General features: G+C 42.7%; 1 protein-coding gene across 1 annotated transcript in view; it reads right to left on the bottom strand.

The window, feature by feature from the left end:
- The window catches only part of NECTIN3 (nectin cell adhesion molecule 3), a gene marked incomplete at its 5' end in the record, with an annotated part of 151,338 nt that overhangs the window by 63,371 nt on the left and 65,179 nt on the right, over window positions 1–22,788 (bottom strand). Inside the window, one exon of the mRNA XM_082246146.1 lies at window positions 673–1,014. Within this exon, the coding sequence (XP_082102272.1) occupies window positions 673–1,014 (342 nt within the window). The remainder of the gene's footprint in view (window positions 1–672; window positions 1,015–22,788) is intronic.

Raw genomic sequence — 22,788 nt, 5'->3', positions numbered from 1 at the left:
TGAGGCAAGCTTATCAATGGTATTTGTATTATGCAGCATGAGGGGGTTAATGTATTGCCACTGCTGGTCACTGATGAATTAGTGACCGACCACTGGCTGTTAATTAACCCCTTTGTGCTGCATTAGTGCAACCAGTATCAGTGCAACCAGTGTTAATTAACACTGATACTAGTTGCACTTATACAGCACAAAGGGGTTAATTAACTGCCACTGGTCAGTCACTAATTCATCAATGACCAACAGTGGCAATACATTAACCCCCTCATGCTGCATAATACAAATACCATTGGTAATTAAACTAACCACTATACTGTGACAGGGGGGCAGCGACAGGTGTACACCTGCCTGTTTTTGGTGTATGCCCCTGTTATATCCATTTTAAAATTATTTGGGGGAAAAAAGTCATTTTCGGCCAAGGGCATCCTGCATTTTCGGTTTCGGCCCAGAATTTGTTTGGGTGCATCCCTACTTCTAATCAAATGAAAGAACCTCCAATTTAATTGCAGACACATATACAATATATTTAGGCTGCATACAAGGACACATCTGCCAAAAGATAAGCTGAGAATATTGTTTTTGCTACTGAAAATACATCAAATGACGTAAAATATTTCAGGAGGTGTCACTGGAGCAATCTTAGACTACTCATTTGAGGGAACATTGAATTCTTACCAAGCACAGTCACCGTGGTTGCTGCCTGAATAGTTCCAAGTGGGAATGTAACGGCTTTGCATATATACTCCCCAGCATCAGAGAATCCTACATTATTTATCACGATTGTTGCATCATGAAGCGATGTATTTTTAAACATGGTTCTATTCTGATAGGAATCTTCAAAAGATGTTCCAAAGACAGGGTGGTGGACAACTATGGTCTGAGTGTTTTTGCCAATGCTTTTCTCCCACGAGATCTGGGTTATTGCTTCATTGACCTCAATTAAGCACTTCAAAGTGACATTCTTTCCCCACACCGCAGTCTCATGTGGATCCACATGTATTGGCCCAGCAAATGAACCTGTAAAAAAGGAACAAATGATGTAATGTGAAGGCTAGTCAGGCTAAAATAAATGAATGGATAAAAACAAAAAGGTGCCAGGTAAAAATAAACTTTTAAAACAACTTTCAAAGGAAAAAATGAACATGCAAATAAATGAAGGTAGAATACATACATTTTATTGTCAAAAGTATTGGGTCACCTGCCTTTTACAACTTTAATGGCATCCTAGTCTTCGACCGTAGGGTTCAATATTGAGTTGGCCCCACCCTTTGCAGTTAAAATAGCATGAACTCTTCTAGGAAGGCTGTCCACAAGGTTTAGGAGTGTCCATGGGAATGTTTGAGCATTCTTCCAGAAGCGCATTTGTGAGGTCAAGCACTTATGTGGACGGGAAGGCATTGCTTGCAGTTTCCACTCAAATTCATCCCAAAGGTAATTTAATCAGGTTGAGGTCAGGACTGTGCAGGCCAGTGAAGTTCCTCCACCCCAAAGTCACTCATCCGGGTCTTTATTGACCTTGCTTTGTGCTCTGGTGCTCAGTCATGTTGGAACAGGAAGGGGCCACCCCCAAACTGTTCCCACAAAGATGGGAGCATTAAATTGTACAAAATGTCTTGGTTTGCCCTTAAGAGTTCTTCACTGAAACTAAGGAGCCAAGCCCAACCCCTGAAAAATAACCCCACACCATAATCCCGCCTGCACCAAATGATTTGGACCAGTACACAAAGCAAGGTCCATAAAGACATGGATGAGAGAGTTTGTGTGGGTGGAGGAACCTGACTGGCCTGCACAGAGCCCTGACCTCAACCCAATAGATCACCTTTGGGATGAATTGGGAGGAGACTGCAAGCCAGGCCTTCTCTTTCATATCAGTGCCGGACCCAACAATACGCTTCTGGAAGAATGGTCAAACATTACCATAGACAAGCTCCTAAACCTTGTGGACAGCCTTCCTAGAAGAATTGATGCTCTTTTAGCTGCAAAGGGTGGGCCAACTCAATATTGAACAGTACGGTCCAAGACTGGGATGCCATTAAAGTTCATGTGTGTGTAAAGGCAGGTGTCCCAATACTTTTGACAATATAATGTATCTTGTATTGGAGATTTACAGCCAACTTACAAATATATCATCTAATTCAAGTAATTCACTTGTGTGGTCCCCTGTACACCTGGATAGGAGGTGTGGCATATAGAGGAACTGATCCCTCCATTTTATCCAGCTCCTGCTGTGATTGGGCTGCTGTGCACTCTCCTGGTCCCACTCATCCCCCCCCACAGCGCTGCTGGGTTCCCCCTGCCCCTCTCCTGCTGGCTGCTGTGGGGGGATGATTTCAAGTTGGAGAGTAGGGAAGGGAGCCAGTGAATGTGCCATTTACTGGCCCCTTCCTTATCTTTATGAAGAGAGTCAGTAATCTGTATCGATCCCCGATTCTGTTAATTTATAGCTGAGGCATAGTAAACTGTGTTTACTATCTTTGGTTTGTAAATGAATGGGAAGCTCTTTGCAGAACTATTCCTGTTCATTCATTATGTGCAGCTAAGGCTGCAGAGATGGAGACTGAGGGCTGTGTCCTCAATCTCATTTCTCTCAAAGGTGAAACATCAGAGGTTCGTTCAGACCAGTGGTTCTCAACTCCGGTCCATGGGACCCACCAACAGGCCAGATGCAAGATAACTAAATTACATCACAGGTGATCTAATTTGCTGCTCAGTGTCTGCAGTATTCTAGTCTACATCTCCCCAAGGTAATACTTAAAATCTGGCCTGTCAGTGGGTCTCTAGGACCGGAGTTGAGAACCACTGGTTTAGACCCTTGATCTCTCACTAAAGCCCCCAACGCGGCTCTTAAACAATTGTAAGAAAAATAAATAAATCCATAAAATAAAATGGTAAAAAAAAAAAAGAAAATAAAAACTCCTGACACCAATGGCAAGAATACTAGGGTCGCAAAGGTCACACTTGCAAGCAGGCCCTGGTGTTCTGCCATTATGGAGAAGCCCTGGCCAGGAGGCCCTTTATGGTTTCTTGCACCGGGGCCCTGAAGGTTACCTTCTCTTGCTCTCTGATCTCCTGAACAGTAACAACACCACCCTGAACAAATATAAAATGAAGAAGTGTCAGAAGTACAATTTTCTTTGATAACTCTAATTATATAGCGATGCATTATAGGGAGAAGCAAAGATTTTGATATAGTAAGAATTTCTGTATTTACTGGATATATGGAGAGGAAGAAAAACATAAAATTTCAGTCTCTAGAACTGCAGTATACATATATTTTGATACTACACTTAAAAAGTCAGATATAGTCAATGAACTGTATAGGACAACAGTTCATGTAAAAATGTAAGGCACTTCATCCAAAAAAGTGTTACTTTTCAGAGCTGGAAACACATAAAAGCAAGCATTTTGTCTTAGTGACAAGAATCCAGGGCACAAATGAAGTATGTGGTCTAGTGATTCAATATGTTTACTGACATCTGATCAGAGTCTGTGCAGGAAGATGAAGGAATGCTACACTATGCAGCCACAGGCACACCATTACTCATGTACTGTCACATTCTGAAAAGCTATGAGTAGGCCAGCAGAGGCAATTATTCCTCAACCAACACAAAAACCTGTTTAAAGCATAAAATATTGACAAATGAACAGAAAACAAAGTGGTTATCTTTATCTTTGCTGGAATGTTTCTGACCCCAGCAGAGTAACTGATCCTTTATCCTCTACCTCGCCCATACAAATCAATTCTGGAAACAGCTGAGAATTGAAACCAGTAGCGAGGTAGTAGTGGCCCAGCAGTCTTCTGATCGGTCACACAGGTCACTACTAAGATCCCAAAGGTGAATGTCTGTATCACAATTTTTTTTTTTTTTATGTGAGCAGCTACAAGAGAGATTTAGTGATTCTGCAATATATTCATGTAGCATAAATTACTGATCTCTTCTCTCCTCTGTAGGATTTAATTGGAGAAGAGCCTTGGGTGATTTTTCTCCCTATTTAAATATGACTAATCACCTAACTGCTCAACAGTCCCCTGAACTAAAGAAGTATTTCTGCACTAGAAGATTCATTTTAATAAGAAAATTCCCTAGCCTTACTGAGATTCATACCCCACAGCAAAAGCTAGGCTATGCGAAACAGCCAATGTATGGTGCTGCATTTATTGAACAATTATACTTAGTTGGTAAGGTTGAATAAAGACACCAGTCCAGTCAGTTCAACCTGAGAGAGCATGTGTAGGATTACAATATTCCATATCCTTGTACACTGCACATGCTAAGAAACATCTACACTCCCCGCTGACACCAACTGTGGAAGGGAGCTCCACATCCTTACCACTCTAATGGTAAAGAACTCCTTACACAGATTAAAGTGGTTGTAAAGGCTCAAGGTTTTTTTTACCTTCATGCATACTTTTTGCATGAAAGTAAAAAAACCTTTGGTATTCAGCAGCCCCGCCCCCCAAATACTTACCTGAGCCCCATCTTGGTCCAGTCATGTGCATGAGAGCAGCGGCTCTCCTGAGTCTCTTCCACCTCTTTGGCTGAGACAGCAATTACAGCCAGTGGGCCAATGAGGAGAGAGCGGGGGTGGGGCCAAGCCACACTCCGTGTGTGAATGGACACACAGATCAGGAGCCCCCCCCATAGTAAGCTGCAGGAGGCCGGGGGAGGGGCCAGAAGCCCTGGTGTGGGATCTGAGAAGAGGATGATTGGGGTTGCCCTGTGAAAAACCATTACACAGAGCAGGTAAGTATAACATATTTGTTATTTTATAAAAAAAGAAAAAAATACTGCCTTTAATATCACTTTAAGATCAAACTACTTATCCAACCTCACTGTGAGGCCACTTTTTTTTTTGAGAGACTGCTGGTGAAATAGTTTCCTCCCAATACTAGTTACCATTCAAGGATTTGTATATCAAGATCACATCCCCTTCTTAACCGGTTGGCGACCGCCGCAAGTACATATACTGCGGCGGTCAGCCCCGGCCAGGCAAATTGACGTATGGGTACGTCACTAACCTGTAAGCCAATAGGGGGCGAGCGCGCGCCCCTGCCCTGGCTCGTTCACGGACACCTCCGTGCGTGTGACCGGCGGACCCAATGTCCGCCGGTCACTTGCGATCCTCCGCTGTGAAGGGAGAAAGGCAGGCGGCTAATGTAAACAAAGCCGCCTGTCATCCTTCCCTGTGCAACAGCACAGATCATAAGGTCCTGCTATGTAGGACCGTTGATCTGTGCTGTTACATGTAAAGCCACATCCAATCACAGTTAGAAACACGCCCCTAGGGACACACTTAACCCCTCCTTCCCCAATAAAGTTATCCCCTTCCCTGCCAGTGTCATTTTTACAGTAACAGTGCATATGTATACCACTGATTACTGTACTAATGTCACTGGTAACCCCAAAAGTGTCAAAAATGTCAGTCAAGGGTCCGATCTGTCCGCTGCAATGTCGCAGTCCCGCAAAAAAAAAAAAAAAAAAAAAAATCGCAGATCGCCGCCATTACTCGTTAAAAAAAAAAAAACAACAACAAAAATGACAAAAATCTTTCCCTTAGTTAGTAAACGCAATAACTTTTGCGCAAACCAATCAAAAAACGCTTATTGTGATTTTTTTTACCAAAAATATGTTGCAGAAAACAAATTGGCCTAAAATGTTAAAAACGTTTGATTTTTACATTTTTTTTTGAGAATGTCATAGCAGAATGTATAAAATTGTTTTTTTTTTGTTTTTTTCAAAATGGTCGCTATTTTTTTGTTTATAGCGCAAAAAAAAATAAATCACAGGTGATCAAATACCACCAAAAGAAAGCTCTATTTGTGGGGGTAAAAAGGGACGCAAATTTAATTTGGGTACAGCGTCGCACGACCACGCAACTGTCCGTTAAAGTAACACTGTGCCGAATCGCAAAATAGGGCCTGGTCATTAAGGGGGCAAATCCTTCCGGTCCAGAAGTTAACATTGTTGCCCTTCTCTGTACTTCAAGCACATCCTTCCTGAGAATTGGTGACCAGAGTTGGACAGCATACTCAAGATGATTATGATGTGTAAAGTACTCCCATAGCAGAACATTTTCATCCACACCCCAGAGTTGTTACATTTTGTTTCCCAAAGCAAGACAACAAATCAAGAATACTCACAAGAAGAAGAATCCCATAATTCTCAATGGGACTTTTCACACCTTAGCTTTAAATTGCTTGTTGCGTAAAGCTCAAAAAAGCACATGAGCTTCTTTGGGGCAGAATCACATGTTTTTCACCCATATACTTTAAAACAATATTAAAACAGCCCAGATCCTCCTCTTCTTGGGTCCCCTGCTGATAACTCTAAACTGGTAACCTGTAGAAATTTTTAAAGTGTCGCCTATGGAGATTTCTAAGTACCAATGTTTTTTCGCCATTCCACGAGCGTGCGCAAATCTGAAGCATGACATCTTGGGCATTTTTTACTCAGCGTAACATTTCCTTTCATATTAAAAAAAAAATAAAAATTGGGCTAACTTTACTGTTTTCCTATTTTTTATTCAAAATAGTGATTTTTTTTCCCCCAAAAAATTGCAGTTTTAAGACCACTGTGCAAATACGGTGTGATAAAAAAATATTGCAATGATCTCCATTTTATTCTATAGGGCTTCTGCGGAAAAAAAAAAAAAAAAAAAAAAACATATACATATACACACACACATATATATATATATATATATATATATATATATATATAATATATTATATATAATGTTTGGGGGGTTCTAAGTAATTTTATTGCAAAAAAAAAAAAAAGATTTTAACTTGTAAACAAGTGTCAGAAAAAAGGCCCGGTCCAGAAGTGGTAACTAGAATGCCTGTAATAATGCTTTATATTTAATGTTTCTCAGGTGCTCCCATTGTTCAAAAGCCTATAGGGCCAAAAATGCGCAATACTGCACCTGTACTGTAAGTTACATGTCAAAAAAAAAAAAAAAAAAACATGCTTGGCTAAGCTCACACTAAAGCCCCGTACACACGCTATGAATTCCCGCCGACCGCTCGTCCGTCTTTTGTGGCATGCTAGTCTGATGTGGAAAGTGAAGAGATTATTTTCATACAAATTTTCCCGTGCGACAGAATTCTACTTCAGAAGTGATGTCATGTGTTGGATTGCTTTCTATGTGTTCTTTCATCTCTGAGCCAGTGTTAATTTCGTCGACTAAATTAAACACAATTTTAGTCGACTAAAATACGACTAAAACTAAAACAATTCAGATGACTAAAATACAACTAAAACTAAAATGGCATTTTAGTCTTAAGACTAAAATACAACTAAAACTAAAATGGCATTTTAGTCAAAAGACTATAACTAAAACTAAATCGAAATGTGCTGCCAAAATTAACACTGGTGCATGCTCAAAGCTTAATACCATAAATAATAACAAGATTTTTCACTCCAGGACCAGCAGTAGTATATGAGTTTGGAAATTGTAGAGAAATGCTTAAATAATGCATTACAAATTACAACTGAACTACACCCATTCCATTATAGATGACTAAAATGTACTGGAGTTTTAGTCGACTAAAATGTACTGGAGTTTTAGTCGACTAAAATGTACTGGAGTTTTAGTCGACTAAAATGTACTGGAGTTTTAGTCGACTAAAATGTACTGGAGTTTTAGTCGACTAAATACGACTAAAACTAAAACACTCGCAGAAGAATAAATGGGACTAAAACTAAAATGCCATTTTAGTCCCAAGACTAAGACTAAAACTAAATTGAAATTTGCTGCCAAAATTAACACTGCTCTGAGCATGCCTAGTCTTGCTCATAAGATTTTTCCCCATCGAAATCTGTACTAATGAGACAAAAATCGGACGTGTGTTGACGGAGGACAAAAATTTTATAGCCTGCACATCAGGATTTTGTCAGCCGAAAAGTCGGAGTCGGCTGTCGAAAGCACCATACTAACAATCCGAAAATCGGCAGATCGGTTGTCGGACGAAATTTCCCTTCCGAATTTCTTATCGTGTGTACGGGCCTTAAGCTTGTATTCACACCTTGCTTTTAACATTTGATTTTGGAATGAATAGAATTTCCCAAACAAAAACCACTGTTTGTTCGATGGGGACATTTTTTCCGTCCTGCACCTCCAAAGCTTTCTCATCACTAAGGTTGAAAACAAATGTCAGTTTGACCCTACTAACGATTTAAAAATCAAATTCATATTCGTGAAATGAAAGCTTTCAAATAAAATTCTTCTAGTGTAGTTTGTATTATCTACAAGGCACCAAACAAGCCGTGATGAATCAGCATACCAATAAACAATTAGACATTGCTTCCGCTGCACTGTCCCAGAACGTATTGATTGAAGCTAGTGCTCACTGTCTAAGAAGCCCCGTTACAGCAAGCCATGCTATTAATATTAAATCTAGAGCTACTTTAGGATAATACCCTGATTCTGGAAATGCAATACTAAAACAGATTTTGTTTTCATTTCCTCAATAAAACAATTCATAATAACTCGTATAGTCAAAGAAGCAGCACTTGTGTAACTAAATGGCAGCCAAATTAGAATTTACTGTGCGTTTTTTAACATGTTTTCCTTTTTTTTTCCCTCGGTAAAGTACTATTTGTACCATTATCGAGGATCTTGGCTAGCTGGTGGATAATTTTTCTTTTTTTGATACAAAAGTAAAAGACATGGCGGATTATAATTTATATAATTAATTTGTCTGAAAGAGATGGCAAAAAGCCTTGGCATTTCATACTGTGACAGTCCAATTTAGCTAAATTGAAGTACCTCAGTTCAGAGGCAGTAGGAAAAAAAATCCGCCAAGGAACCACTTGCAGAAATGTTCCGGCGCTATTAGTAGGCTTTGTTAGGGCACCCAACAGGGTGCAGCTGTAAGTCTCTGACTCCGTCTATTGTGCCAAGAGCCTTTTGGCATCTTTAAACACGCAGCATGGCAGATCAGGTAAAAGTAAGCGCTTTTTAAATATATTATTATCGACAACATCCTAACAAAACTAGAACAAGAGATTTAAGCAAGATTTAATACTTGTAACATAATAAACGGTGACCTTTAATATTAAATGAACTAGAGATAACTTTAAAACAGTATTTTTACAGATGTAATTATGTACCACGTTTTACCACCCCAGTGCCTTCTCTTTCTTCAATCTGCCCTTATTACACCTGAGAAAAAAAGGAAAGGATTCACTTTTTAATTACATTTAGACTAGGGATGCACCGAAATGAAATTCTTGGTCGAAGCCGAATAATAATGAAATGCTTGGCCGAAGTCCGAATACCGAACGCGGTGTTTCGCATTTTTTCCATTTATTTTGCCAATTTTTTGTCCTCTCTCTTGTCCTCTCGTGTCTCTCTCTCTCTTGTCCTCTCACTCTCTCTCTTGTCCTCTCATGTCTCTCTCTCTCTTGTCCTCTCATGTCGCTCTCTCCCTAAATGTTACTGTAGGGAATGGGATTCAGTGCACACTGCAGCCTTGTACCATAGGGTTAATGTTAGTGACACTGTAGGGATTGGGAAGGATGCTGGGAATGGAAATCAGGAAGCATGCAGGCAGCCTTGTAAATTTTAATTGCAGATAGAGGGCACTGGGCAGGTCAGGGTTAATATGGTAACATCAATTACTCAGTGACAGTCAGTCAGTGTCAGTGTGGACTCGATCAGATTATACAGTGACAGACAGTCTCTCATAGTGGTGGTAGTAGGAGGCTGGAGGTGGACTAGTAGGAGCCTGGAAAGGAGCACAGCCGCATACATACATTACTCACTCGTGCACTGCAGCCCGCCCCACACATTCAGTGAGTCTTACTCTCCTCCCTAGTTTTTTCAATGGCACATTCAGGAAGCCAATGTGAGTAATGTATGTATGCTCACCGCTGAAGTGTCCCGGCTTCCCCTGCCTAACACGGAAGTCTGTGAGTCCTCCTGTCCGAGTCCCTTCCCCCTGCCTATGTAAATATCGTGACCTCGGCGATATGAATATCGCCTACGGCCACAGAACGATAGTCGATATCATATCGACTATCATTCAGCCCTATTGTTCGGCCTTTTTACTTATTCGGCCGAACACCGAAAGTGCTTTTTTTGCTATTTTCGGCCGAATAATGTTCGGTTGCCGAACATTCGGTGCATCCCCAATTTAGACCTGTCTGACTTACAGTGACATCATTACTGCATGTAAATTGCTGTAATTTGCAAAAAGGTGCAATAATAATTCCAGCAGAAGTCTCTAAAAAATGATATGCATCTAAATGCATCTAAACTGAAAACATAATCTACCTGGGTAACTCTTGGTGGGTGCTCGGATCCACACTGTGTGATCCTTTGTGTGATCCTTTGCCCCACACTGAAACACTGGGATGTGAGACACGAATATCTCAGGAGGCAAAGGATATGGTGGATCCCTATGCCAACCTTGCTTAGGCAAGGAATCAGGAAGTGGAGGGCCGCACCACTATGCAAGACAGGGGTCTTCAAACTTTCTAAGCAAATTGACAATTTACTGTCCTTCAGGCTTTAGGGGGGCAGGGCTGTGGCTAGTGGGTGAAGAAAATGCCCCGGAATCAGTGCCCCATTGAGAGTTCATTTAGTGGGTAAAAGGTCTTCTGTAAAGCTAATCTCCAGGCAAAAAAGTTTTCCTATGCATCTCAACTGTTTGTTTTTATCTAGGGCAGTAGTCTCCAAACTACGGGGCTTTTCCTCCCAGTGATACCAATGGTGGGGCACTGTTCCTCCACCAAATGTGATGTTTACTCCCACTGATGCCAGGAAAATTTCCACTGATGCTGGCCATAGCCCGGCCCCCCTCCCTAAAGTCTCAAGGACAATAAACTGGCTCTTTATGTAGAAATGTTTGGGGCCCCTGGCCTGAGATTTACCTACCTAATCCTCTGATCCTCCCAGCACAAGACTGGTTTGGTAAACCCGTGCTCTAACCCTCTTGATTTGTGGACTGTGTCTGACATCCTTATGCCCAGAGCAAGCTCCATGGACCAGAAACAGTCCACTGCTTGACCGTGGGGGAGTGCCGTTTTCCAGTGGATTAAAGGATCAGGTGAGTATTCTCCCCCCTAAACAAAACGACCAGTTGACCCAAACACTGTTGGCACAGTCCCATTGCATGGGAAAACTTTTTTTTGCCAGGAAATGGGATAAAAACACTGCCTCCTATAAACATTAAACATAGCCTCCTCATAATTATTGCCACCTTCCACCCCTTTTGAATATGGCTCTGCAAAAAACAAAAACAACAACAACAACAACACAGTAACACTTATGTGATGCAAATCATTTGTACTATTTACAGTCTCTCAAATATAAGAGACATGAATCGATATTCGACATTCTTATTCTCCAAAAATAAAACATACACTTTAGCTACTTAATGGCCCTGTAAATTTTTTATGAAATGGTTTCTTACTTGGTTTTTCTGCCTCCTTGTAATGCCCTGGTTCATAGCCCCTAAACCATTAAGGGAGTGAACAGGACCAAAAAAAGTTTTGGCTACAGATACACTTTAAAACAATGCTGTTGTGATTACTTAAAACAGAATTCCATGCCAATTCAAGACATACATTGCCATGTTCTATTATTCGCTACTAATCACTGAATTATAGTAAAAGCACATGTGATGTAGACTGCCCATACCAGTGAGACCAGGCTCTCTCAGGCGCCAGCTTCCCACATTCAAGAGGGCGGCACCAGGGACCTGAACACTGGCAAAGAACGAGCCCAGGTGAGTACAGAGCTGGATTCCTTGTCTGGTAAGTGCATTTTTTTTTAAAGTCAGCATCTAAAGTATTTGTAGATTTTGGCACTTTTCTTTTTTTCTTTCTAGACACACTTTGAATGACAATTGCGCGGTCATACAGCACTGTACCCAAACTAAATTTTTAGCATTTATTGACACAAATAGAGCTTTCTTTTGATGGTATTTAATAGGGATCGACTGATTATCGGCAAAGCCGATATAAACTTTTCCCGATGTATCGGTATTGGCCCCGGAACTGGCCAATATACCGATATTTTTATGACGTCATTCTGCCTTCTTAGGCTGCTTACCTCGCCTTGGACAGCCTCGTGTGGAGTCGGGACTAGTCTTGCAGGAGTGTATCACCGCCATACACACACCCACAGCAGCCCGGTGCCAGCCAGCCAGCCACCCACACCCACCCACAGGCCCTATACCAGCCAGCCACCCACAGGCCCTGTACCAGCCAGCCACGCACCAGAGGGTGCCAGACAGACAGCCACAGTCCCTGTACCAGCCAGCCACCCAACACAAGGTGCCAGCCAGCCACCCACCACAGGGTGCCAGCCAGCCACCCACCCACCACAGGGGGCCAGTCAGCCAGCCATTAAACATTAAACAAAAATTAACATGTTCAGTACCAGATTTGTGTCAAAAACTGTCTATTTTTCAAAACTTTAAATGTACAAAATATCAGCCCATATCGGCCGATACCGATTCGTTGTGACCAAAATATTGGTATCAGACCTGAAAAAAACCATATCAGTCTATCCCTAGTATTAAATCACCACAGGGGGTTTTTTTTGGCTAAATAAAAAGGAAAAAGACTACAGATTAAAAAACAAAAACCAAAGCGTGTTCTTCGTTTGTTATAAAATTTTGCAAATAATTGTTCTTCAGAAAAAATTAAGCCAAAATGCATTCTGCTACATTTCTTTGGTGACAATAAACCAAATCGGTGTATATTATTTAGTCTGTAGGAACGTTATAGAGTCCACAAACTTTGGTATAGATTTGCAAATTAATCAATCCTGAAGTACTGATGGCCTATCACATTTCATGAGGCCCTAAAATGGCAGGATAGTACAAATACTCCCCAAATTACCACTTTTAGTAAAGTAAACAGTCCAATGTATTTAGTAAGAGGCATGGTGAGTTTTTTAAAGTTGTCATAAATTATATATATATATATATATATATATATATATATATATATATGTACGCTAAGAACTTCTACAATACCATGTTCTTCCTAAGGCTCCAGATAACCTTTAAATGGATATTCTGTCTTAAAACCTCATGTGCCATTCCCTGAGAGCTCTCATGGAGTTCTACACTGAGCAACAACTAACCGTCAACTTTCAGGTATAGGATTTTATTGTTGTGAAATCTGCCCGAAGTAGCACGCAAGCATCCCTAGTAAGCAACCTGTCCATGCTTCCTAACGTGAACTGTCCACAAGATGGCAGTATGCCTCTTTTACTGTTATGGCCATGAAACCTGTTTACTTTTCCCAAGCTAAAATACCAACACATTAAGTCAAAAGGCATAATAGTCACTCAGCACGTATGTGCACATAAATAGCAGAAAACATGGTGACATTTCACTGGGCAATAAGTATAAGAGTAACAGTCTCAGGAAATGGAATTAACCTTTCTTTTCATATTAATAATGATCATTAATAACATTGCTTCAGTCATGGAACAAGAAGGCGCTATCTCATAATAAAATATTGTAGAACCTCACTGATATTTTCAGACAGATGTTGTCTTCGTGTCATTGTAAATAAAAGCATTGATAATATCTAACTACAGTACTAAAAAAGGAACACTGCAAATGTAATAGTCTTAATTGGTGAGCAGTTGAGCAGAGAATGTCAAAATGTGATAGAACAGTTCTTTTAGATGATTTGTGGAGATGGAAGAACCCCTTTTCACATGGGCGCTCTTCATTCCATCTCAGCAAAGGATCATGGACTGATCCCTGCTGTGTCAGACCACAGAGCAAACTGGTGCCATATATGTGACATCCGTGTCCGTACCAATTTTTCCTTCATCTTCTGATGGAAGGAAAAAGGGAACCATGTAATCCCTATGGGTGACCTAACGTAAGCTCATCTATATCTGCCCACATCTAGGCAGCTCAGTAAAATCTAATCTGGACAGAAAAATGATTGTGTTCAGTCCAAGAACCTGAATGGACCCAAATGTGGGTGGCTACGTGAGGACGCATGTCCGCTAACATCCAGCCGCCCATAGGCATACAAAGAAATCTACTTTTTAATGGATTTACTCAAATGTCAAACAAAGGCTGTCAGAAAGCTTCAGTATACCAGAGGCTGAAAAAACAAAAAACAAAACAAAAACAAAAAAAAAAAAAAATAAATCAACCTCCCCACTGGGATCCCTACACACTCCTTCTCTTAAAATGAATGGTGCAGTCTTGCCTCTCAGGGATAGCAGTTTGTTCTTTTAGGTCCCATTCACACCAGCCTGGTCTGCCGCTCGGTGTACAATACAGAGTGCATTAACAAGTTTAATGTTGGGAATGGACCCTAATGTGGGCAGATATGCGTGGAACATCCAGCCGCCCATAAGCATACAATGAAATTTATCGGTTTACTCAAATGTCAAAAACAGACTGTCCGACAGCTTCAGAAGACCAGAGGCTGAAAAAAAGTCAACCTCCCCTCTGGGCTTTCTACACACTTCCAAACTGCTTGATCCTCTTAAAATGAATGGTACAGTCTTACCTCTAAGGGATAGTGGTTTATCTTTTAGGTCTTAGTCACACCAGTCTGGGATGCTGCTCTGTGTACAATACAGAGGCATTGACAAGTGTTTGGTTAGGGAAGCCTATTCATTGGAGTAGGCTTCCCCAATGGCCCAATACTTGAGCATTTGCCAAAACAGTGAAGGTCCATTTTTGGTGCATCAACATATGTTATGGGCCTGGGCCCTATTGATGGCAATGGCAGTGCATAAAAATGCATGTAATAAGCGTTCAGCAAATGTGTAAAAATCAAAACAAAAAGTGCACAGGAAGATGTAACCCAAGCTGTACAGTATACTGTATATGCTTGCAATAGAAGGCCAGACATCCCCATGAGATTTATATTCACAATATATGCGGTGACAGACATTTTACCGCACAGTAAAACATCTGTCACCACAGGGACACACAGTAAACAATTGTTTACTATGTGCCCCATTCACACTGCAATGCAGCCTAGTGCTGTGCTGCAGTAAATGCAAATGTGCTGCATTTTATCTCAGAGCGCCGGCCCGAATCACACTGCAATGTTATGCAGCGCTGTCCAACATTGCAGTCAATTATGTGTACATTTCAAATAAAGCTTCTTCAAAAACAGAACAAAAAAAACAAAACAAAAAGGGAGCCGTGTGATGAGTTGAATTGTGCACCTAGTGCAGGCAGCAACGCAGAGTGGCCGGAGCGGTGAGTCACTACTACCAATCTGTGTTGGTGTGACTTGGCCCTTACTGATAGGAGGTCATCTGCATGGTGACTATAGGGTTGATACCAAATGCCAAAAAGGTACTAAAGCAGCAGACATCCAGTTAACACTTTTATTGAGAAGGGTACAGGGTTTTGAAAGCATTCTGCAATCAGTGCTTCAGAAGCCCCCACAGATGCTGTCATGCCTCCTGCCTCTGGGTCAAAGCTCAAAACTGACACCATCAGGGCTGCCGAAGGAATACGAAAACGTCAAGAAAATCTTCTATTTTTTTTTTTATAATTCTTATAATTCTGGTAGTGCCTTCATCTGACAGTTAAGTTGAGTTAAAGCAAGAGATAGACCACTTTACCTGGAGGCTTATAGCTTCTAAGAACATTACTCTGTAAAGTTAAAAGCAAATAACAGAACAAAAACAGCCATCCTTAAGAAGAAAGGCTGCACTAACTTTAACAACTCCAGAATGAAAATTTGAACTTAAATCGTCCACTTGTGACTGGTTCTCTTTAAAATGCATGTACACCCCAACAAATATGCCTTTTATTAAATATTTTTTTAATACAAGTAGAAAAAAAAATAATACCTGATCATGTCAGAAATTCAGCCCCCATTCACACTGGGGCGACCTGTGAGGCGACCTGGTCGCCTCACAGGTCGCCGCAGGTCGCCTCCCATAGGGAAGCTGCGGACCCGTTCTGATAGGAGCGACACAAGTCGCTCCGACTCAGAAAAAGGGTCCGGAGCTTCTTTGGGGCGACCAGGAGGCGACCGCCATAGACTTCAATGTTACGAAGTCCGTGGCGGCCGCTCCGAGGTAGCGGCGCGCTGCTCGCACCGCGACCTCGGAGGTCGCGGTGCGAAGTAGCGTCGCCCCAGTGTGAATGGGGGCTTAAAGTTTTCCTGTCTTGTGCACACCTCCTGTGTGATCTCAATGACCAAAATTAGTCCAGATAGTTCTTGTCTTGGGACTACAGTTGGATTCGTTCTTGGCAGTACAAAGGTCATTGGTTCAAATCCTAACCACGCCACTGCAATTTACATGTTCTCCCTGCGCCTGTGTGGGTTTCCCCAAGGTACTCCAGTTTCCTCCCACACTACAAAGACTAATTGGATCCCATCTTAAACTGGTCCTAGAATGTGTATGTATTAATGCGTTAGGGACCTTAGATTGTAAGCTCCTTTTAGGCAGGGACTGATGTGAATGCGCTTTATATATTAGAGCTGCACGATTATTCAGTAAAAATAAATAAATAGCGATCTCGATTCACACCCCCCCCCACCCCACCCCCCCACCCCAATCTTAAAACTGCATTTCCTCGTTTCTTAGGCCTCTTTCACACGGCCGCTCCGTTTTCTTCCTCCGCACCGGCACTTTTTTTTTTTTCATGGACACGGATGACACTTGTGTCATCCGCTCCGTTTGTCCACATATCATCCCATCAGTTTGCGGATAAGTATGTCTATGGGGATTGCGGATGTCAGCGGATGACACCGCTGACATCCGATTTTGCATCAGTTCCGTTTTTTTTAAAACGGAAGAAAAATAGAATTCTGTTCCGTTCCAAAAAACGGAACAGAACTGAAAGGACGCAAATCGGATGTCAGCGGATGGTATTCCGCTGACATCTGCAATCCCATTGACATGCATTATGTCCGTATATCACCCGCAAACGGATGGGGTGATTTACAGACATACAGAACGTCCGTGTGATAGGGGCCTAACAGAGCCATTCTCTGCTCACTCACAGCTGTCACAGCTTATCAACATTGTAAAACATTGTTTATAGTTATCGAACAGCCTTATCAATGTATCATTTCCTTCTTTTAGATTAAAGGAAAGAACTTCAGGCTGGGTTCACATTTCTGCGATGCGGGAACGCTGCGAATATGCAGCCTGTTCCCGCATCGCATCCGCACATCTGGCAGTTCACACTGCCATAGGCGATACGCAGGGGGTGTCAATTAAATGTTAACGACACCCCCAGTTTGATCTATATCGCAGTGCGATCTGACAGTTCGCACAGAATCGGATCGCACTAGTGTGAACCACTGTGCGATCAGATTCTGAGGCGGCTCAAATGCCTCATGTGCATGTTTGCTGCGGATGCGCTGCGAATTCAGCCATACAAAGTGTATGGCTGAATTCGCATCCGCACAGGAGATCGCATGTAATGAAGGAGCAGTGCGCTCCGAATTACATGCGATCAGCGCATCCGCAGAAGTGTGAACCGGCACTCAGTCTGTGAGGGCAGTTTAACCTCTTAAAAACTAAGCCTTTTCCTGACACTTACAAGTTAAAAATCAGTATTTTTTGCTAGAATATTACTTAGAACCCCCAAACATTATAATATATTTTATTTTTTTTTAGCAGAGACTCTAGTCTAGAGAATAAAATGGCGATCGTTGCAATCTCTTATATCGCACTGTATTTGCGCAGAAGTCTTTCAAATGCAGTTTTTTTGGGAAAAAATACACTTTAATGAAAGCAGTAAAGTTAGCCCATTTCTTTTGAATGACGTAAAAGATAATGTTACGCCGAGAATTGTGATAATTTTTCTAAGCAAAAAAAAAAAAAAAAAAAAAACACGATGCTCATTTTATCCAGACTCGTGCAGCTCTAATATATGGATTTATATTAAAATTTAAAAATAAACTTGTGGAGGCAACACGGCAATGCTGTGCGTTGTCAACCCAAAAAAGGCCTTAGAAGCGGAGTGCATGTCTGGCAGATCATCATATATTTGTATATAGTTGCCAGGAGCAATAAAAAGGATAAAACATAGGGAAACAGGATGCATGTATTGCAGAAATGTACTGCGTGTTTTTTTTTTTTTTATTTGGCCCCGACAAACGGATGTGTTTTTCATGCGTAAAATTTTATTTTTGCTCAGTCAGAAAGGAATTTTGTCCTAAAGTGTATCTACTGTACAAAAGATGCAAAATTTGGGAGGAAAAAAAAAAAAACCCCCTTACTAACATACCGTTTACCAGGATCAGTGCGACTTAAAATGTAAATGAAACTATACATTTTTTTTTTTTTAAAGCCCTGGAAAAAAGAAGGAATTACTAAGACCCCCATCATGTGTTTAACTTTTTTTGGCACGTTGGTCTGGATCAACGGTATATATTCTCTCTAAAGCCCCGTACACATGTACCGATTGTTGGCCGAACGATCGGCCGTCTTTTGTCCGGTGCTGTCCTGTCGGTTGAAAAGTGCTAAAGACTGCACACGAATTTTGTCGGCCAACAACAGCCGACTGCAGAAGTGATGTCATGTGCTGGTCTACTTTCCGTGTGTCTTTTCTTCTCTGAGCATGCCCAGTCTTGCTCATCTGCTGTTTGTCGGCCGAATTCTGTACTGACTGAGGAACAATCGGCTGTTCTGGTGTTGGCCAACAAAAATTTTAAAGTCTGCACGCCAGATTCTGTTTGGCCGAAAAGTCGCAGTCGGTTGTCGGAAGCATCATACCAACAAGCCGACAATCGGCCGATCGGACGGTGGCCGAATATTTATGGCCGACAATCACTACGTGTGTACGGGCCTTAAGACAGGGCTTGACAAAATTTGTTTTAAATCTAGAAGCCAGCTAAAAAAGTTAGGAGCTAATTTATGCACGGCGATATGCAACGTGTATTGCAATCAACTTCTTTTTTTTATGTGTAGGTGCCAACACATGCCTTTGTTTGTACGTGCATATATATGCATATCTCCCCTGTGGTCGACTGAATGTAATGCAGTATATAGTTCATATTTCTATTGCACACCATCCTGGTTTGTAGGCTCGTGTATATTGGGTGCTGAAGCGATCACCAGTTGGCAACTGGATTAGTTACAAGTAAATACATATTCGCCAGCACACCAAGGCTCTTGCAAAAGCAGTCCAAAAACTTTATTCAAGTTACGATCACATCAAAAAATAGTGCAACATTTCGGAGCCGAACAGGACCCCTTCGTCAGGCACTGCATTACATTCTTTCCTGGGCCTTGCTGTACCAGGATCTGGAAAGGATGTCATACACACATCTCCTCTGGGTCAGGAACAAGATCTACCCTGCGGAACCTATGCAGGTCCCAGGCCCATGGAGCCCGGGATACATGGCGGGGGGGGGGGGGGGGTCACTTTATGCAACGCAGCGGAAGGCATATGGCCCATTACCAATAAGACACAGGCCCAAAGCAGAAAGGCAGCATCACAGCCTGCCTGTCACCTGGAAACCATATGCGTGTAAAGCTGAATGAAAAAAACAACAGGTCAGGTCGAAGCCACTGTACTAACAAACAATCCGATGCAAGTACAGATCTCCCTTACTGAGCTATTGTGTTTTGACAGGTGGATGCCCCCCCCCCCCCCCCAGAACACTCCGGTCAGCGCTCTCATCGCTGATTAGGAGTCAAGTCGGCTGCTGGTTTGGTTTTCCGGTTTTACTGGCTTCTGTTGAACCAGCTGCCATACATGCGGGCCAAATATTAATTGAACCGCCCAATGGCATTCGGTCGTGTGAACGTGGCTTGATGGTGTGGTGACCAGCGGCTCACTAGGGAAGGACAGTGCAGCAAAGTGGGGGCGATTGAAGATCCAGTGACTCATGCCACTTTAGGCCCCTTTCACAGGGGCGCCTTCAAAAAGCGGAATCAGCTTGCTCAGTGGGGGGATCTTTCCGCTGATCCATGCTGAGTAGGCAGATGACGGGTCCATGTCTGCTCCACTATGCAGAGGGAACACAGACACAATCACGCTTTCCTCTATGGGGCAACTGGATGGAAACGGACCGCCTGTCCGTTTCCATCCAATGCCATCTGATCCGGAAAATAGGACCACCATTCATCCGTTTTTGGCGGACAGAATCGGAACAGATGGCGACAGGTGTCAGCGGACAAGTGTCAGTGGACACCCACCGCTCCATAGAGGATACTGGAGGGTCTGATCAAGTCTGTCTGAAAAACTAATGTGTACCTGATCGGACAGCCCGTGTGAAAGGGGCCTTCGGCTGAGTGGCGGCTGTGGCATGGCAGGAAATGCAAAACTGAAAAAAAAGAAAAATGAATGCAAAAAAAAATAAAAAAAATGAATGGAAAACAGTTCCCGTCTTTGTGGGGGAGGGTGTGTGTAAATACAATTGAAGCCTTTCCAAACAGCTGCTCCACACTCCCTGTTCACTCGCCATTATGGAAAGGGTTCCCGCACTACCTTCAACCTCTACCCAGCAGTCAGGCAGTGAGAGCAGGTGGGGGAAGCCCTCAGGGTCATCAGTGACTGTTTGTCACAGCCCCGGCCACCAGAAGAAGGCGCCTGTTCCCCTGCCAGTGAAAGCAACGTAAGGGAATACCCTCAGTCAACAGAGCGAGAGGTGCATCTCACTCCAGCAGGCCGCAAAGCCGCGGAATCAATTACCGGCCAGTACAGCATCATAGTCCGCGCACCCACGAGGAGGCGGGGGGGGGGGGACAAGACATTTGCTGCAGTGTAGCCCGGGCCGCTAATTCTAGGTGCAAATGCGCCATGGCGCCTGGGGTTTATCAAGCCCTGCTATAAGAGTTTGTTTACGCTCGGAGTCGGGCGGCAAGTAAAATAGGCAGTCAAGCCAAACACTATACCAAGAATCGTTTAAACACATTTTCAAAAAAACGAACACTCGACCGTGAGAGCAGACGATCGTGCCATCATGTAATCGTTACATAGTTATCGAGGTTGAAAAAAAAAAAGACATCCGACTCAACCAATAAAAAAAAATGTAAAGAAAACACAACCATACAATCCCATATACACAGTCCTATACCCGCAGTTGATCCAGAGGAAGGCTTAAAACCCACCCCAGCAAAGCATGATCTAATTTGCTACAGCAGGGGAAAATATTTCTTCCTGTTCCCCGAGAGGCAATTGGATATTCCCTGGATCAACTTTACCAATAAATATTAGTACCCAGTTATATTATGTACACCCAGGAAAGAATCCAGGCCTTTTTTAAACCAATATAGTGAGCTAGCCAGAACCACCTCTGGAGTGAGTCTATTCTACATTCCACATCCGTGGTGACCACTGTCCAATACAAGGAGAGGAAGGATTTTCCCACGCAAAGCGCCGGAGAATGAAGCCACCATATCAAGGACTCATTCATGCCCCGACTCAGCTGGATCTGATCATTCAAATGAAAATCAAAGACAACCTTTGGAAGGAACAATAGACAGGGGCAAAGAATTATCCCTGTGAATAACCAGGGAAGGTGAACGACAGGATAACGCCGCCAGTCCCCGACACCCTGCACGCAGAGGTTATAGCCACTAAAGGCCACCTTCTGGGACAGCATAAGCAGGGAAATCTCCTGAATATTTTCAGAAAGATGGGCTTCTGTAGAGCTGAAAGCACCAAATGAAGATCCCACTGGAGGAACCAAATGTCAGACACCCTGAAGAAAGGTACGGACCAGGGAGTGCACCAAAGCCAACACCTGGCCCTTAAGGCCAATTTCTGTTCAACCCCCTCGTTGAAGGAAGGTCAAGATCCAAGCCACCAAGAAGGAGCAGCGAGGAGGAACCCCAAAAAAACTCACAGCATGCAATGCAAGTTTTCCACGTACGATGGTAGATCTTCCTAGAGGTAATGACCGATAAATTGTTCAAAGAACAAATTAAGCTTAAGTTAAGCTTAAGTTTTTTCAGCTAAAAAAAAAAAATCACACCCGATTACAGATTCGCGCCCATTAACTAACCGAAAAACAAACACACTGTCCAAATGACCGAATATCGGCAGATTTTTCGTATCGTGTATGGCCAGCGTTAGGGCCTCCCTCACATGACTGGGTAGCTGTGGCTGCCAGCTTCCTGTGGCAAGAATCAATGGTTTCTTACTGCTGGAATGACCAGGTCATGAGATCAGCAGCAACTGCTCGGAGGTCTTAATTTAATGGCCAGGCTGACAACAGTCGCTGCTGTTTGCATGTAGCTGCACCACTGTCAGCCTGCAATTAAATAAAATGGCCTAAATGGCTGTTGCCGATTGCATGACCCCGTCATCCCATAAGCAGGAAATGGTCAATTCTTGCCACAGGCAACCGGCAGCCACAGCTACCTGGCCATGTGAAGAAGGAGGCCTTAACTCCTTGGCACTGACAGTACACATATGCGTCCACTTGGCGGGAGGACCTTAAGGTTGAGTGGCTGTATATATGTGGCCCTGTCTAAACTACTTACTGTGCTGATCACGTGCTCCATGCATACTCCCTGTATAGTAGCAAGCAGGGATCAGAAAGCTCCCAATGCATACATACGATGCTCGGGAGCTTTCCGATCATGTGACAGCCGATTACGGTAGTCACATGACCCGAATGCCTGCCTCCCGGCATTTGAAACCTTCTAAATGGCCCAGAGACGCCAGTGCTAAAGGGTTAAGCTGGACGAGTTTGTACGCATGCTGTGACCAAAATGCTTTTGCAGCAAAAAAACAATTTCTGCCTGTCACATTTGGCAAGCAGTACCACCACCAGTGTATACGACCCTTTCAAGGCATTCAGGAGGCAGCAGTATGTCTTCCTGAATGCCAGTCAGCTGCACCTGTATTGGTCTCTT

This window comes from Pelophylax lessonae, assembly GCF_965119305.1.
Source record: "Pelophylax lessonae genome assembly, chromosome: 2".
NCBI classification, from domain to species: domain Eukaryota; kingdom Metazoa; phylum Chordata; class Amphibia; order Anura; family Ranidae; genus Pelophylax; species Pelophylax lessonae.
The sequence above is the reverse complement of the archived record's forward strand: the minus strand, read 5'-3'. Positions and strand labels throughout refer to the sequence as shown.